Below are 16,142 nucleotides of genomic sequence, written 5' to 3'. Positions count from 1 at the left end.
CTTCCAGTTTTGCCTCTCGTGTAATATAAGGCATCCCCCCGATAATAAGACCTCCCCGATAATAAGGCATCCCCCCGATAATAAGACTCCCCGATAATAAGGCATCCCCCCGATAATAAGACCTCCCCGATAATAAGGCATCCCCCGATAATAAGGCATCCACACGATAATAAGGCGTCTAACTCTGGACCATAGCGGCAGGCGCCGCCGCGCAGCTCACTGATTGGCTGCAGCTGTTCAGGCAGTGCGAGGTCTCTTTAAATCGGTGAGCTGCGGCGGGCTCTCTGGATGACGAGTGACGTCCCCTGATGTTGCGCAGGGGGAACGTCAACCGTCAGAGAGGCCCACGCCGCCGCTGCCAGACACAGGAGTCGGGCACATTGTGTGGAATCTCGCCGCCACAGGGGTGACTGAGGTGAAGGGGGGGATGTCTAGTGAAGGTGGGGAGGGGGGAGAGACTAAATTGTCCACTGGCACAGGGGTGGGGGGAGGGGGACTTAAAATGACTAAAAATGACACATGGGTGGATTTGAGGGGGGGGGAATCAAATCGGCACAGGAGGATCAGAAGGGGGGGGGGGGGGGGGATCAAAATGGCACAGGAGGTACTAAAATGGTAACACCCCCCCCCTCTGATCCTCCTGTGCCATTTTTATCGATTCCCCCCTCTGATCCCCCCTGTGTCATTTTAAGTGATTCCCCCCCCCCCCCCCCATTTCAATCCCCCCCCTCTGATCCAGTGTGTCACTTTAGGGGGTGACTGCTTTTCTGCTGAAGGGTCTAAAGTACAAGAAATACTGGTAAACAGTGCTGGTATTCTTCTTCATTGAAAAATAAGACATCCCCTGAAAATAAGACCTAGCGCATCTTTGGGAGCAAAAATTAATATAAGACACTGTCTTATTTTCGGGGAAACAGGGTACGTATCTGAATGGACACACAGCTGTGACTCGGCTCGAGTGCCCCCTATGCAATAAAAAAAAAAGCCCCCTATGCAATTTTTCTATCTTCTGAATAGTACATAATAACTCCTCCTTTTTTTTAAATGCTGCACCTCCTACCATTAAACATTCAGCTGTGGGGGGGGGGGGGTTTGGGGGGGGCAGGCACCTCTGCAAAAACAGCTGACATCTGACTTTGATCCCCTGCCATTTGCAAGATGGTACAATTGTACACCCCTAGCGGCTACTGTGGCTGCTCTCTCCTTCTCTAGCACAGTTTGGAGTGGCTGCTAGGGGGACCCACATTTGAAGCATGCAGCCCGTCATGCAAACGATTGGGGATCGGGGGGGCCTGTGGGTGTTTGTTTGTTTTTTTTTGTTTTATGGTACTTTTATTATTATTAACCCCTTAGGTTCCACAGTGAGTATAACGAGCATGCTTTACTGCAGGGGATATGCAATTAGCGGACCTCCAGCTGTTGCAACACTACAAGTCCCATCATGTCTCTGCCTCTGGGTGTCATGCTTGTGCTGTCAGTCTTGCTATGTCTCATGAGACTTTTAGTTCTGCAACAGCCGAGGTCTGCTAATTGCATATCCCTGCTTTACTGCATATACAGACTGATTTTAGTAGCACTTTAAGCCAGCCGTAGATGGATCGAATCTTGGATGGTTCAGCAGGGATCCATCTATAGGCAGGCTGGTCGTACTGAAGTCTTCAACAGTCGACTTCAGTACAACCAAAAAACAAAGGTCATGCACGTGAAACAAGTCACAGAAACAGAACAGTGGATGCTTACACAACTGACTTCAGGACACCAGTCCCCTTCATCTCCGGCACAGCAGTGACGTCACAGAAGGCGCATAGAGAGGCGCTGAAAATATCGATCCTGCTCGGCTTGGTTGTTCCCTCTGGGGCCGTTTACATCACACAGGTTGCCTTTCATCCATCCTGCTGACCACCATTCAGCCGTGGCATCCACCTGGAGCTGGCAGGTTTTGCCAGCAGCCAGTACTCTCCCCGTCTGGGAACTGAATTTTCTCCCCTCCACTTCCTTGGATGGTGGTTGATGATCAAACCATCTCCAGGCAAAGCTCCCGGATGATTGTTTCGCCCTTATCCACTCTGAGGTCACTAGTAACGTTCACTACCATTTATTTTGAACTTTGACTGTTCAACCATTTTTTTACTTTATGGAATAAATAGCATTGTTTATGCATACAGTACTACGTTGGAATTTATTTGATCGTTCTTTCAGATCGCTGCATTTTGTGTTTTTTCCTTTGACTGTTGCATCTCTTTCCATGCTGTGCTGGCTGCACTGGGTCTGATCCACTTATCTGATTACTCCTCATCAGAGCACTCTACTTGGCCTCTAGACTTGCAGAGCTCCAGGTGTTCTGTGTTTTTTTTTTTTTACTTCAGTACAACCAGCCTGTCAGATTTTTGTGTATCCAATCACTGCTGATGGCTCTAGCTGCCAGCAGTTACTATTGTGTTCTGCCGGCCGGGAAGGCTTCTTGCCTCCAGAACACAATAGCTACACAGTCAGTGTTGATGGGGGAATCAAGCATATTTCTTTCCTTCCACTTGTGGTGAAAGGAAAAGGTATATTATATATGGCCTGCCACAGTGTTGGGTAGAGATGATAGTAGGGCTGCAACTAACGATTATTTTCATAATCAATTAGTTGGCTGATTATTGTTTCGGTTAATAACCTTAAAGTGTGGTGTATAATTTAGTTAATATGTAAAGTTTTATGTAAAAAAAAAAAAAAAAAAAGTAAATTTAGTCTTAAATATCTCTATGGCTATGCAATAGTAAATATAAATAACCAACTATATGGTTAGGGAGCAAAATATCTAATCCACTCCGAGAATAAGACAGAAGAGGTATACTGTATATACTATTAGAGGAGAGATATACTGTTAGAGGAGAGATATCCTGTATATACAATTAGAGGAGAGATATCCTGTATATACAATTAGAGGAGAGATATACTGTATATACAATTAGAGGAGAGATATACTGTATATACTATTCGAGGAGAGATATACTCTATATACTATTAGAAGAGATATACTCTATTAGAGCTGCAACTAACGATTATTTTCATAATCGATTAGTTGGCCGATTATTGTTTCGATTAATCGGTTAATAACCGAAAAAAAAAAAAGTGTGGTGTATAATTTACTTAATATGTAAAGTTTAAAAAAAAAGGCAATTTATTCCTAAATATCTCTATGCAGTAGTAAATATAAACAACCAACTATATGGTTAGGGAGCAAAATATTGAATCCACTCTGAGAATAACAGACAAAAGAGATATACTGTATATACACTATTAGAGGAGATATACTGTATACACTATTAGACGAGAAATACTGTTTTTTGGCCAATTTGTTGTTCGGCAGATTAAAAAATACAAATTGCTGCAAAAACACATTACATGATTTTCTGCAGCTTCTCCATCGAAGTATATTGAATCTAAAAGCACCGTTTTGCGTTAAAAAAAAAAGAGTCCTTGACCCTTTCCAAATACGCAGTGGCTGAAAAAAAGCATAGATGTGAACGTGTCCCATAGGAAACCATGTAAATGAACTGTAGTGTGTTTCTGCAAAAAGCACCAAAAAACACACATAGATGTGAACCAGGTCTAAGACGTTTAGTAACATAATGGGGTTAAAAGAAACTAAAATGGGCCCTATAGTACAAAAAAAGCAAATAATCGCTACTATAAGGGGTTCATTTTTTTTTACTGTAGAACTGTGAAAGTAATATTTACAGTCGCGATTATTTGCTCTTTTTGTACTATAAGGGGGTTGTATTATTTTTTTAACCCCATTATGTTATTGGCCGATTAATCGATTATGAAAATAGTAATCGATTAATTTCATAATCGATTTGTTGTCGATTAATCGATTAGTTGTTTCAGCCCTATACTCTATATACTATTAAAGGAGAGATATACTCTATATACTATTAGAGGAGAGATATACTATTAGAGGAGAGATATACTCTATATACTATTAGAGGAGAGATATACTATTAGAGGAGAGATATACTGTATATACTATTAGAGGGTGAATCTGGTAAATATTATCAGACTCAGAGATCAAGTTTTTTTTTTTTTTTTTTTTTTAAATAAAAAAATTATGTCTTCCTTCAAAAAAAAGTCATTTTAAGAATGTTTGTTCGATTTTTCTGATCATTAGTGGGGTCAAATCGATGTTCATTTTCAACCACAGTGACAGGAAAATTTGGAAATAATAGAAAACTTTTTGGTCAAAGGAATTTTCAGACAGTGTATGTGGTTTTCGTTCAGAAATTACAATTCTTTTAAAAACAGAATCTTAAAAACAAGTGAAAATTTCAAACATTCTTTCAGCGAATGTACAAAGATTTTTCGTCTGAATATTCTCGTCTGAAAATTGATCCGTGTGGCCAGCACAAGGCTCGGTTCACACCTATGCAGTTTGCTTTTGATCCATTCCTGCAGTGCTTTTTGCTGTGCGTTTGGATTTTTACACGCGTGATTTTGCTGCGATTTGCGCTTTTGCATTTTTTTTGGGCCAATTTGTTGTTGGGCAGATTAAAAAACACAAATTGCTGCAAAAACGCATTAAATGCTTTTCTGCAGCTTCTCCATTGAAGTATATTAAACCAAAAAAGCACTGTTTTGCGTTTAAAAAAAAAAAAGTCCCTGACCCTTTCCAAATACGCAGTGGCTGAAAAAACCATAGATGTGACTGTGTCCCATAGGAAACCATGTAAATGAACTGTAGTGCGTTTCTGCAAAAAGCACCAAAAAACACATAGATGTGAACCAGGTCTAACACGTTTAGTAACATAATGGGGTTAAAAAAAAACTAAAATGAGCTCTTTATAGTACAAAAAAAGCAAGTAATCACTACTGTAAGGGATTCATATTTTTTACTGTAGAACTGTGAAAGTAATATGTACAGTAGCGATTAGTTGCTCTTTTTGTACTTTAAAGGGCTCATGTTAGTTTTTTTTTTTAACCCCATTTATGTTCCTGGCCGATTGATCGATTATGAAAATAGTAATTGATTAATTTCATAGTCGATTAATTGTCAATTAATCGATTAGTTGTTTCAGCCCTAGATGATAGTAGTTCTGTCCATTGAAGTCTTCCATTACCGAAGTGAGATGACTTCCCAAATCAGGATTTCAGCTAAACTAGTGTTGTCGCTGGATTTGTGAGATTTCTATGTAATCTGCTGTAGACTGCAATTAACACAACATTTTCGTGTTTTGCAGAGAAGGTTCTATCTGTGCCCCTCTTCTCCTCATTCAGACACACATTATTTGTGTGGTGTTTCCCTTTTAAGACTGACCATATACTGTCTTACTGTTCCTGAACCGTATGATCAATCTGAGCTCTAAATATGTATAATGGAGAACGTGGTACAATTAATCCCAAGCATGGGGTCTCATTACTGATATTTGAATATGCCCTGAAATGCAGATAAATGTTCATTTTGTGGCACACAAGGCAAATCCTGACTTTTTATTTTATTTAAAGAAATTGTGGCTTTTACAGGTCTTCATTACATGTATGTTCTGCATAAAGAGTCATTTACACGGATGGGACTCTGCGTGCATAGTTGCTTTAATTATAAAGTTCTCAGATACTTGTATAACACAATGTGTGCATTGGGTTTTTAGTGTTGATAAGTTAATCTATTAACATGTTCCCTTTTCTCTTTCTTATCCCCTCCAGTGCAGAATATGACACATTTGACATTCTGGAGGATGAAGAGGTGAGCTGGAAGAGATTGAGGACCATCATTACATATGTTGAAGGTTTCTGCATGGCGGCTGTACTAGGACTTGTGTATAGATTTCAGTAGCTGTGGCTCGGTCCAGGGTGCCCATGGCTAATATAAAGAAACTTTCTATCATTCAAACATGATACCGAAACTACAAGTTCAACTTTTTTCCATAAATTAGGATTGAAGTTGATTTAGCCTGCTGGTATTAGGGGTGCTCCTCTTCACTGGTCTTACGATTCGATTATGATCATCCTGTCCACGATTCAATTCCCTGATGCACCACGATTACTGCGCATGGTTTTTATCCAAAAATTCAAGCAGTCAGAACTTCGTTTTTTTATTTTCATTTGCTCTTAGCACGATATACTATTTGAGGAGGGTAATTCTCATAACCATCCCAAAAGAGGGCTATAAGTTATTCACTTTCAGTACATTACAGAGAACAAAGGGGCATTCTTTACTTCTAGAGGTAAAACAGAAAGGCTTCTTTGCCGTAAGAGCTGTGAATATGTGGAATAGACTAACTTTCACAAAATAGTTCTGGACTGCTCAGTAGATTGTTTTAACAAAGACTTGAAATGCATTCCTGTCCTAAATACAATAAATATAAGTGATAGTGGCAGAGGGATGGTGGGGGATGGGATCAGGCAGAGGGAGGGATAGTGGGATGGATGGGATCAGGGGCAGAGGGATGGATGGCATCAGTCGCAGAGGGATGGATGGGATCGGGGCAGATGGATGGTGGGATGGATGGAATCAGGGATGGTGGGATGGATGGAATCAGGGATGGATGGGATCAGGGGCAGAGGGATGGATGGGATCAGGGGCAGAGGGATGGTGGAATAGATGGGATCAGTGGCAGAGGAGGGATGGATGGGATCAGGGACAAGAGGGATGGTGGAATAGATGGGATCAGTGGCAGAGGAGGGATAGATGGGATCAGGGACAAGAGGGATGGTGGTATGGATGGGATCAGGGGCAGAGGGATGGTGGGATGAATGGGATCAGGGGCGGCAGATGGATAGGGGTGGAGTAGGATCAGTGACAGAGGTATGGATGGGAACAGTGGTGGAGGGATGGATGGGATGAATGGGATTAGTGGCAGGGGGTGATGGTAGTGGAGGGATGGGATCAGTGACACTGACACTCACCAGCTTTGTCAGTCGATTCCCCCTACTCCATGCTGCTCAGTGTGTCTCTGCCTCTTTTCTCTCTTCTGGTGCCTCCAGTGAAGCCTCTCCTGACGTAGGGTCTCATCGAGCTCCTCCCCCTTCACTCTACTGGCTGTCAGCTGACTTTGTGCTTCAGTGTCTATCTCTGTGGGCGGGGAAGGGGAGGGACTTTATTCACCAGACAGGCTCTGCCTCTCTGTGTCTCCAGGAGAGGCAGAGCACTGAAAGGAGTGACGAATGACATCATCGGAGATCGATTCGACCGGCTCACAGCATCAATGCAGAATCGCGAACATCTGAATCGCGATGCATCAATGCTGTGATTATATTCAAGACCCCTAGCTGGTATGTTTTTGTGTTGTGGAAGGAAACTAGTATACCTAGAGAAAGCTTGACCAGATGTCATCTAGATGGTGTCTTTGATGAGAATTGAAGTCAAGTGAGACAAGGCCACAGGGTTGACCTTTAAAGACATTGTCACCTGGTCACTCTGGGCAGAGAAACTGCACCTCCTGAAAGCCCGCCCCACACTTGTTCTCCAATTGCCTGTTGTGAGATTATTTTGCAACTAAAGCTGGCCATTGATGGACTGAAATTCTGGCGGTTCAGCAGGGACCAGACAGATTTTTGATTTAATGTATGGCAGTTCTTCCTTAATAGAAATCGATTCAATGATTGCCGCTCATAGGCTGCAGCGCTGATCAGTGCATTCTGACAGTGGAGGAGTCCCTGCTATCAGAAAACAATAGCACAGCAGGGAGGATTCATCCATCCATCTCCTCGCAGGTGTGGATGGCAGAGTCCATTCCTTTTCTTACCACCTTTCGGGGGGGGGATACCTGGTATCCTGTCCCTACTTCCGGGATTCTCGGCCACGTGCGTGGACGTCACCGCTCGGCTCCCTCCTCCTTCCCCCGCCGCAGGAAGGAGACATCGCTGGAATCCAGGAAAGGTAAGTGTCCGATTATTAACCACTTCAGCCCCGGAAAAATTTACCCCCTTCCTGACCAGAGCACTTTTTGTGATTCGGCACTGCGTCGCTTTAACTGACAATTGCACGGTCGTGCGACGTGGCTCCCAAACAAAATTGACATCCTTTTTTTCACACAAATAGAGCTTTCTTTCAGTGGTATTTGATCACCTCTGCGGTTTTTATTTTTTGCGCTATAAACAAAAAAACAGTGACAATTTAGAAAAAAAGCACATTATTTTTTACTTTTTGCGATAATAAATATTCCCCAAAAATATATAAAAAAAGCATTTTTTTCCCCTCAGTTTTAGGCCGATATGTATTCTTCTACATATCTTTAGTAAAAAAAAATTGCAATAAGCGTTTGATTGGTTTGCGCAAAAGTTCTAGCGTCTACAAAATAGGGGATAGTTCTATGGCATTTTTATTGATCATTTTTTTTTTACTAGTAATGGCGGCGATCAGCGATTTTTATCATGACTGCGACGTTATGGCAGACACATTGGACAATTTTGACACATTTTTGGTACCATTGGCATTTATACAGCGATCAATGCTATAAAATTGCATTGATTACTGTAAAAATGTCACTGGCAGTGAAGGGGTTAACACTAGGTGGCGCTGTAGGGGTTAGGTGTGTCCTAGGGAGTGATTCTAACTGTTTTCCTCACCGTGAGACACGCGCCCGTGAGCCGCCTCTTAAAGGGCAACATACTGGTACATTAATCTGCCTGTATGTGCCCTTCTGCCGCAGTGTATCTGCGTGAGGCGGTCGGGAAGCAGTTAAGTCAGCAGCTGCAGTATGTGTAGCTGCTGGCTTTTCATTTTTGCAGCAGTGGCCGGATCTCCGCTTTAAGCTACAGGGTCTGAGTAAGATGTGCTTCCTACAGGTGAAAGTGTTTGTAACCGAGGATTGGCTACCTTGGCTTAGCACTGTCACATGGGGGAATTTGCATGCTTCCCTTTACTGGAAGATTGGGAAGACACGATCACGTTGCCCTAAATGAGAAAAGTGTCTCTCTAACATTTTGTCCAAGCAAGTTAGGGTATTGGGGTTGATTTAAAGCTGACTTTTCTCATTCTTGGTGTAGCAAGGTCCCACATCTCCTTTAGGTCTAATGAGAACCTCCAGAGTCAGGGATAGATGACCTCCTTCTGTGTAGAATGGGTTACAAGGCATGATGGGTTTAGTGCAAGGTATATTCATGGGCGCCAGACACTTTTTGAATGCAAAGAAATTTATTGTCGCTTAAACAGAACTGTGGGAGAGAGGTTTGAGGGCCAGGACACCCTTTAGTAGTTGCAATGTTTATTGGCAGACTCTGAGACTTCTATAGGTAGACAGCCATGCCGGGAAAGGCACCCACCTTGTAGATCTTCACTCGACTGAGCTCCCAGTCTCTCTCACTAGACTTGCTGATCCACTGCCACCGGATCTCCTGAGCTCTTCCAATTTCTTCACTGAGTATCTTCCTCAAGCGTCACCCTGGCATCCCTGCTGGGTCCCTAGTTTGGCATTCAGGATACTCCTCAAGCGCCATCCCACTGGCCTGCTTGGTCTCTGGCTTGACACATAAGGCTGCTCTGTAAGCGTCTCCTGCACTGGCTGGGTCCCTGGCTTGACACCTACTGAAGTTTCCCAATTCCTCACCGTCCCCGGTTGGTGAGAATACTGCTCTGGTACTTGCTTCAGCTACTCACTGTGGTCCCTGGTAATAAAGCGGATGGTCCCTCTACCTTCGACCATGGTAGGTTCTCTGGCCGGCAGAACCTTCACTTCTGGTTGGACTGCAAGCCGCAATCCCAACCTTACGCTGCTCTCTTGCTTCTGGATGGGCCCTCAGACAGCCTAGCAGCCAGATGTCCCCGGGATAGGCCTCAGGCTCTGGCCTAGCAGCCCGGGGCAGCACAACACACGTCCACCCAGACAGCCGTCCGGGTGGCACAGAACCCCGATCACCTGACCTCACCCAAATAAATAGGCTCTCCCATCAGGCCAAGGGACCAAAGAAGATCCCTGCCCATTGGCTGAGATACCCCATCTATTCCTAATCTTTCCTTGCAATGCCCTTGTTTTATCTAATGTCACCAGATTGCCTGGCCATCTAGTGTCAGAAGAGAGAAGTGCAGCAATTCCAGAATTAGGGTAGAACCAATTGATCCCCCATCAATCGGCCAAGGCGACTACACCAGGCAGGTAAATTTACTAGCAGCCCTGCCTAAACATCAAGGTGCTACATTATTATTGGTAACCTGCCTAAATATTCAGTGGTGGTAATAAAAGGCAAGTCTGTCAAATGCTGATAAATCTCTGATGGGAAGACAGTGGAGAGCTGAGTTTTCACCTGGATCTTTTATATTTCGAGGACTTCAGAGCTAGAATCTCCCCCTCTAGGAGTGCCCAGGTTTGCTGTAGAAAATAGAGTCTCGCTTTTGCCTCCGTGAACTCAAGTAAATGAAGTATCCAACAGTGAGATGGACCCCCTTAATGACAACTGATAGACAGACATAGAACTGAAAAACAGAGACCTCAATACCAAGGCATCCAGGAGGTTATAAGAAGTTGGGGGATAACATTCAGCCAACTGGATCTCTAATAACCTTACAGTGGCTTTTACTGTGTGTGTTTTTTTTTTTTTAATAGCCTTTTTATCCATCCTTTCTTAAGGTTCGACAAGGATTGAAAACCTACTCTAACTGGCCAACGTACCCACAGCTCTATGTAAAGGGAGAACTTATTGGAGGTTTAGACATTTTAAAGGTAAGCTTTTTATTTGGCTGATTAGGTTTGCCCACAAGACTTTTTTTTTTTTTAACCACCCTCCCTTCAACACAGGCGCAAAAGTGAAGCCAATATGAAAGCTTTTAATCTTTGGGGTTTTGCATTTAGACACATGCAACATAAAGTAGAACTATAGGCAAAACCTTTTTTAATTTTGGATAGCGTAAAGGAGGGTTATAACCCCTGCCAGTTTATTTTTTGCCATCTGTATCCCATTCGGGAGATTTCTCTTCTCTTCCTGTCCCATAGCCAAAACAGGAAATCCCTGCAAATCTCTTGGGGACCCCCAGGCCTCCAGAACTAGTGCCCCATTGGAAGATTTACCCTCTATTATTTTTCTGGAGACAACCCAAAATTTGTGTTTTTTTTTTTTTTCTTTTACTTTCAATGATAATGGGAAAGAGAACAAATAGGGTGAATTTCCCTAAGACTCCTTTCACATTGAGGCGCTTTTCAGGCGCTTTCACGCTAAAAAAAAGCGCCTGAAAAGCTCACGAAAACCTATTTCCATTAAAATAATCAAATGCTTTCACACTGGGGCAGTGGGCTGGCAGGGCGGTGAAAAAACGCCCCACTCCATTGAAATGAATGGAAAGCTCTTCAAAAGCGCATGAAAAGCTCTTCAAAAGCACTCAGTGTTTTACTGGCGGTTTAGAAGCGCCTCAGTGTGAAAGGGGCCTAAAGAGGGACACAGAAAGCAATAAAAACTGACAAGCGTTCTAATCCCTCTCCACTCTATCCAAAACTAAAGAAAAAGTTTTGCCATTCGTTATACTTTAATGCCAGACTGGTTTGGCAGGGAGCAATTGTGCCCAATAGAAACTTAAATTTAAAGTCTATTACCTGTCTCTAACTCTAATACCCTGTACACACGGTCAGATTTTCTGATGGAAAAAGTGCGATCGGATTGTGTTGTCGGAAATTCCGATCGTGTGTGGGCTCCATCTGACTTTTTCCGTCGGAATTTCTGACACACAAAGTTTGAAAGCAGGATATAAAATTTTCCGACAACAAAATGCGATCGTTTAAATTCTGATCGTGTATACACAAATCTGAAGCACAAAGTGCCACGCATGCTCAGAATAAATTAAGAGACAAAAGCTATTGGCCACTGCCCCGTTTATAGTCCCGACGTACGTGTTTTACGTCAACGCGTTCAGAACAATAGGATTTTTCAACAACTTTGTGTGACCGTGCGTATGTAAGACAAGTTTGAGCCAACATCCGTCGGAAAAAATCCGATGGATTTAGTTGTTGGAATGTCCGAACAAAGTCCGATCGTGTGTACGGGGCATTATGCTTATGTAAACAATGGCACCATGCAATAGTGAGTGAGAACTCCTCTCTTTCAGCACTTCTCTCTCTAGCAAGGTCTTCAACATTCAACACACCTGAGTGTCAAATGCCTGCACCCCCAGCCCTGTGCTGTGGTTTCTTCTGCCAGATCCTACATCACTACAGGACAGCAGTGATGTAGGATCTGGCAGGAAAAAAAACAGAATGCATCGGGGGGAAACAGGAATTTTACACTCCTGGAAGTTTTTTTTTTTCAGTGGCTGCAGCACTATATGATAGAAGTTTTACCTAATCGAAGTAACTATTCAGCCTTCTATTGCAGGGAGCAGGTTCTTTTTTTCAAATTTTTTTTAAAGGAATGCAATATTCATTTTTAATACTTTACCTCCACCTAAAATTTACACTTCACCTTCCTTTAAGGTTAACACTTAACCCGGCGTGCCCCAACCCAAATCCCCCCCCCCCCAAGCTTAGAGCGATTCTAAAGGCGGAAGGTTTTTTACCTTTATACATTCTATGCGGGAAGGTAAAGAACCTGCATGCAACCCCCCCCCCCCCCCAAATACTTACCTGGGCTCGATCGTGTGCATGAGAGCCGCTGCTCTTTTGGGTCTCTGCCTCCTCATTGGCTGAAACACAGCAGCGAGAATCATTGTCAATCATAGCCAGGGAGGAGGAAGCAGGGAGTGGGACTGAGCCATGCTTTGTGTGTCCCATAGACACACAGAGGTGGCTTGGCAGCAAGCGGCTTACTATGGGGGCACTTGTCAGGGGGGAGAAGCCCAGCGCAACCTGAGAAGAGGAGGATCGGGGATGCCAGATGCCAGAAATGCTAATCTCCACCTTCCAGATGTAATGGTTACATCCCTTGCTGAAGGCTGTCATCTTCTTCCTTGGCTATGTCTGGTTTGCTGAGTTTTCAGCCTCTTGAATGGCCGCTGGGGAATGATGTTATTCTGCGAATGTGCATGTGAGTCAGTCATTTCGGTACAGCCAGAGTGTGCCTGGAACGCACGCTGAGCTGCACGCGCACAGCTTCGTGTACATTTAATAGACTGCATGCGGGCAGATAAGTGTGTCTTCTGCAATAAAGAGATGCTTGCTCGCAATCTTTAGATTTAGTTCTGCTTTAAGGTAGCCAAGTCATAACAGTATTAGGCTTTGCTGCAAAAGCTAGATGTGGTCTCACCCCCCAAAATTTGCTGCTGAATAGGCAGGCTTGTGATGCAGAAGGGGTTTGGATTAAACTCAGAAATTAGGGATGCACAGATACCATTTTTTTTTTTACAATGAAGACAATTACCGATACTTTTTTTTTTTTTTTTTAGGACTTGCCGATACCAATTACCGATACCTACCGCAACTGTTTATTTATTTTATTTTTAATTTTGCGCTTTTTATGTAAAAATATTCACTAACAAAGCAAACAAAAAAAAATGTTTTAATTGTTCATCGTTTATAAAATAGATGTGAACAAAAGAAAAAAGCAGGAAAATAATAATTAAATGGAGGATAATAGGGAGTTAATTAAGGCTGATTAGAGTAAACTAATGGTTAATAAGGGGTTAAACAGAGGGACATTTGTTCATCCCTTTGATCTGCAGATGAAGAAACAGAACTATATAAAAAGAAACAATGTTTTTTATTTTTTATTTTAGTGTTTCAGGGCTGAGCAATGTTGTTAATAAACATTGGGCTGCTTTTTTTTTTTTTTTGACCTTTTTAATTACTGGACTTCTTTAACACTGGGGAGACACACTGACAGCTCAAAGAACTGAGCCTGAAAGTATCGGTTTCAGGTATCGGTGCATTTGCAGGAGTACCAATACTTGTGCAAATACTCGGTATCGGCACCAATACTAGTATCGGTGCAACCCTATCGGAAATCAAGATTTGCATTTAGTTTAGCATCTCATGTCACCTAGCGCATACCTGTTGTTCTAGTTGGGGGTGGGAAGTGTATAGGAGGAGGATTTTTTATTTATTTTTTTACGCCTGTAAAATCAAAATGGGATCATTACTCAGCACTTTTAACCTCGTCCTTCACTGCTGTTCAGTCTTGTTGATAGCCATTGGAACTAGCTATCAAATTCAGTGACCAATAGGAAAAGAAGTAAGCAGGAGAGGCGGGGCCAAACACTCGTTTTTGAAAATGAAGATGACATTTTGCAGAAACATGCTGGCTTATGGGCTGCCTTGTGCTGAAACCTATGTGCCCATACCTCTGGCTGAATTTAAAGCTGAACTATATGCAGATATAAATGACACAACTGAATCCAGCTTTGTAATCCTTAATACACCATTGAATCAATTTTTTTTTAAATGGAAGCGGTGTAAGGATCTGAATATGTTCTGCTAGCCTCTTACAGTCTGTGAGCTTGGGTGTGAGAGGAAGAAGCAGCACAAGAAGCCAATCGTTCATGTGTTGGCGGAGAGCTTGCTGGGAGGAAAGCAGAGTTACAGAGAGAAGGAGCTCTGTGTTGCATTTTCTTTCACTGCTCAGTCACAGCCTGGGCTCAGAGTAAGTGAATTTAATTACGCTGGCCGTCAGACTGAGGACATCTTTTAATTTAATAACCTCCCTGGCGGTATTCCCGAGTGTGGCTCGGGGTGAATTTTCAGTACCAAAAGCGGTAACCCCGAGCCACACTCAGGATCGCATCGCAGGATCCAGGCAAAGTTACTTACGATGTCTCCTCGCTGTGTGTGCGAGCTGTGTACTCCTCTCGATCGATCACAGTGCTGAGCTCCGTTATCTGCGAGCGTCGTGACGCACGGGGACGGAGCACGGTGCCGAATTCAAAAAGTTAAAAGCACTCAATACACTGTGATCTTACAGAATACATTACTTTATCACATTATTTCACATCCCTTTTGTCCCTAGTGCTTTGTCCAGTGCCCTGCATGCAGTTTTATATTATATATACTGTTCTTTCTGCCTGGAAACTGGAGATTGTCCATAGCAACCAAAAAGTGTCCCTTTACATCAAAAGCGGTTTCAGACCAGCTAGAAAACAGCGATAATAAATTAGAATCACTTGCAGAATTGAGCGATAGTGATTTGTGGGGAAATCCGTCATCAGACACTGAAAGTAATGACAGCGACAATTCTGCAACTGAGCAAATGTCAGTGTTTTTGATTTGATTACATTATTGAATAATTTTTATTATTAGTTATATTTATTTATAGTTATTTAATATATTATTTATGATTTCGTGTTTCACACTTTATCACACACGGGGATATCTACTAGACTCTTGTTTGGACAGATTTAAGTGAGTTATTCCTAAGAATTACAGGCCTACAATATAAAACGTCAAATTTCCATGCAAAACAATTGTACCGCTTTCAGCATCGAAAATCTGACATAATCATACTGCCAGGGAGGTTAATGGGCTATTTGTTTATTTCAAGTATTTTTTATAGTGCTGCTGTTTTAATTGTGTTTTACCTACAGTACCAGAATGAGCCAACTAAATTTGCTTTGGTTTCCAACAATGTCTAAATATTTTGGTGTTTTTTTTCCTCCCCACACAGGAGTTGAAGGAAAGTGGAGAGCTGGATTCGGTGCTGAAAGGTGGACAATAATGTACGGAGGTGCCATAGATGGGACAAATTCCAAGCATGGATCTTTCTGAACTGCTGTGGCTCTCTAGGCTTGTATACGGACCTCGGTGAACTCTCTTCCCATCCTCTCTTCAATGATAGGTCACAGCCTGTACAGGATACAATATGTAATTAGCAGTAGAGATGACAGTGCTCCTGAGCATTTATGTGAAAGTTATCAAACATCAGAAATCTTTTAATTTAATAAAACAGTGTTACAAATATTTGTTGTTACTGACTGTACATAATGTCCAGAGTAATACACATCAGTTATGGCCAAATGCTACATCAATTATACTCTTCCCCGTAGAGCTAAAGGTTAATTCCAAACAAAATTGCAAATCATTTGTTATGAAAATGTGAACAAACACCGTACACCTTCCCCACCGCTGGTCCCCGCTGTACTTACCTCTGTGGGTGCTGAGCTGTCGGTGCCCACACAGCCCGTGTAGTGATCCAGGGATTTGAAATCCTAGCTCTTCTCCCACTTCTTTTTGTCTCACTTCTGGGAAGGATCAGCTTGTTTCTGATTGGTCAGTGTTTGCACACAGCATTGCTCTGATCCATCCCAGAAGTGC

At 42.7% G+C, this 16,142-nt stretch overlaps 1 protein-coding gene across 2 annotated transcripts in view; it reads left to right on the top strand.

Moving 5' to 3' along the window:
• GLRX3 (glutaredoxin 3) overlaps positions 1–15,788 on the top strand; it is a 79,976-nt gene extending 64,188 nt beyond the window's left edge. For both annotated transcript variants that reach the window (XM_073595693.1, XM_073595694.1), the window contains 3 exons: positions 5,686–5,725; positions 10,548–10,640; positions 15,496–15,788. In XM_073595693.1, the coding sequence (XP_073451794.1) occupies positions 5,686–5,725; positions 10,548–10,640; positions 15,496–15,546 (184 nt within the window). In that variant the 3' untranslated portion in view covers positions 15,547–15,788. The remainder of the gene's footprint in view (positions 1–5,685; positions 5,726–10,547; positions 10,641–15,495) is intronic.
• Positions 15,789–16,142: the final 354 nt, after the last annotated feature.

Source organism: Aquarana catesbeiana, linkage group LG08 (genome assembly GCF_042186555.1).
Source record: "Aquarana catesbeiana isolate 2022-GZ linkage group LG08, ASM4218655v1, whole genome shotgun sequence".
NCBI lineage: Eukaryota > Metazoa > Chordata > Amphibia > Anura > Ranidae > Aquarana > Aquarana catesbeiana.
Note: the sequence above shows the minus strand (reverse complement) of the source record. Positions and strands in the feature narration are given on the sequence as shown.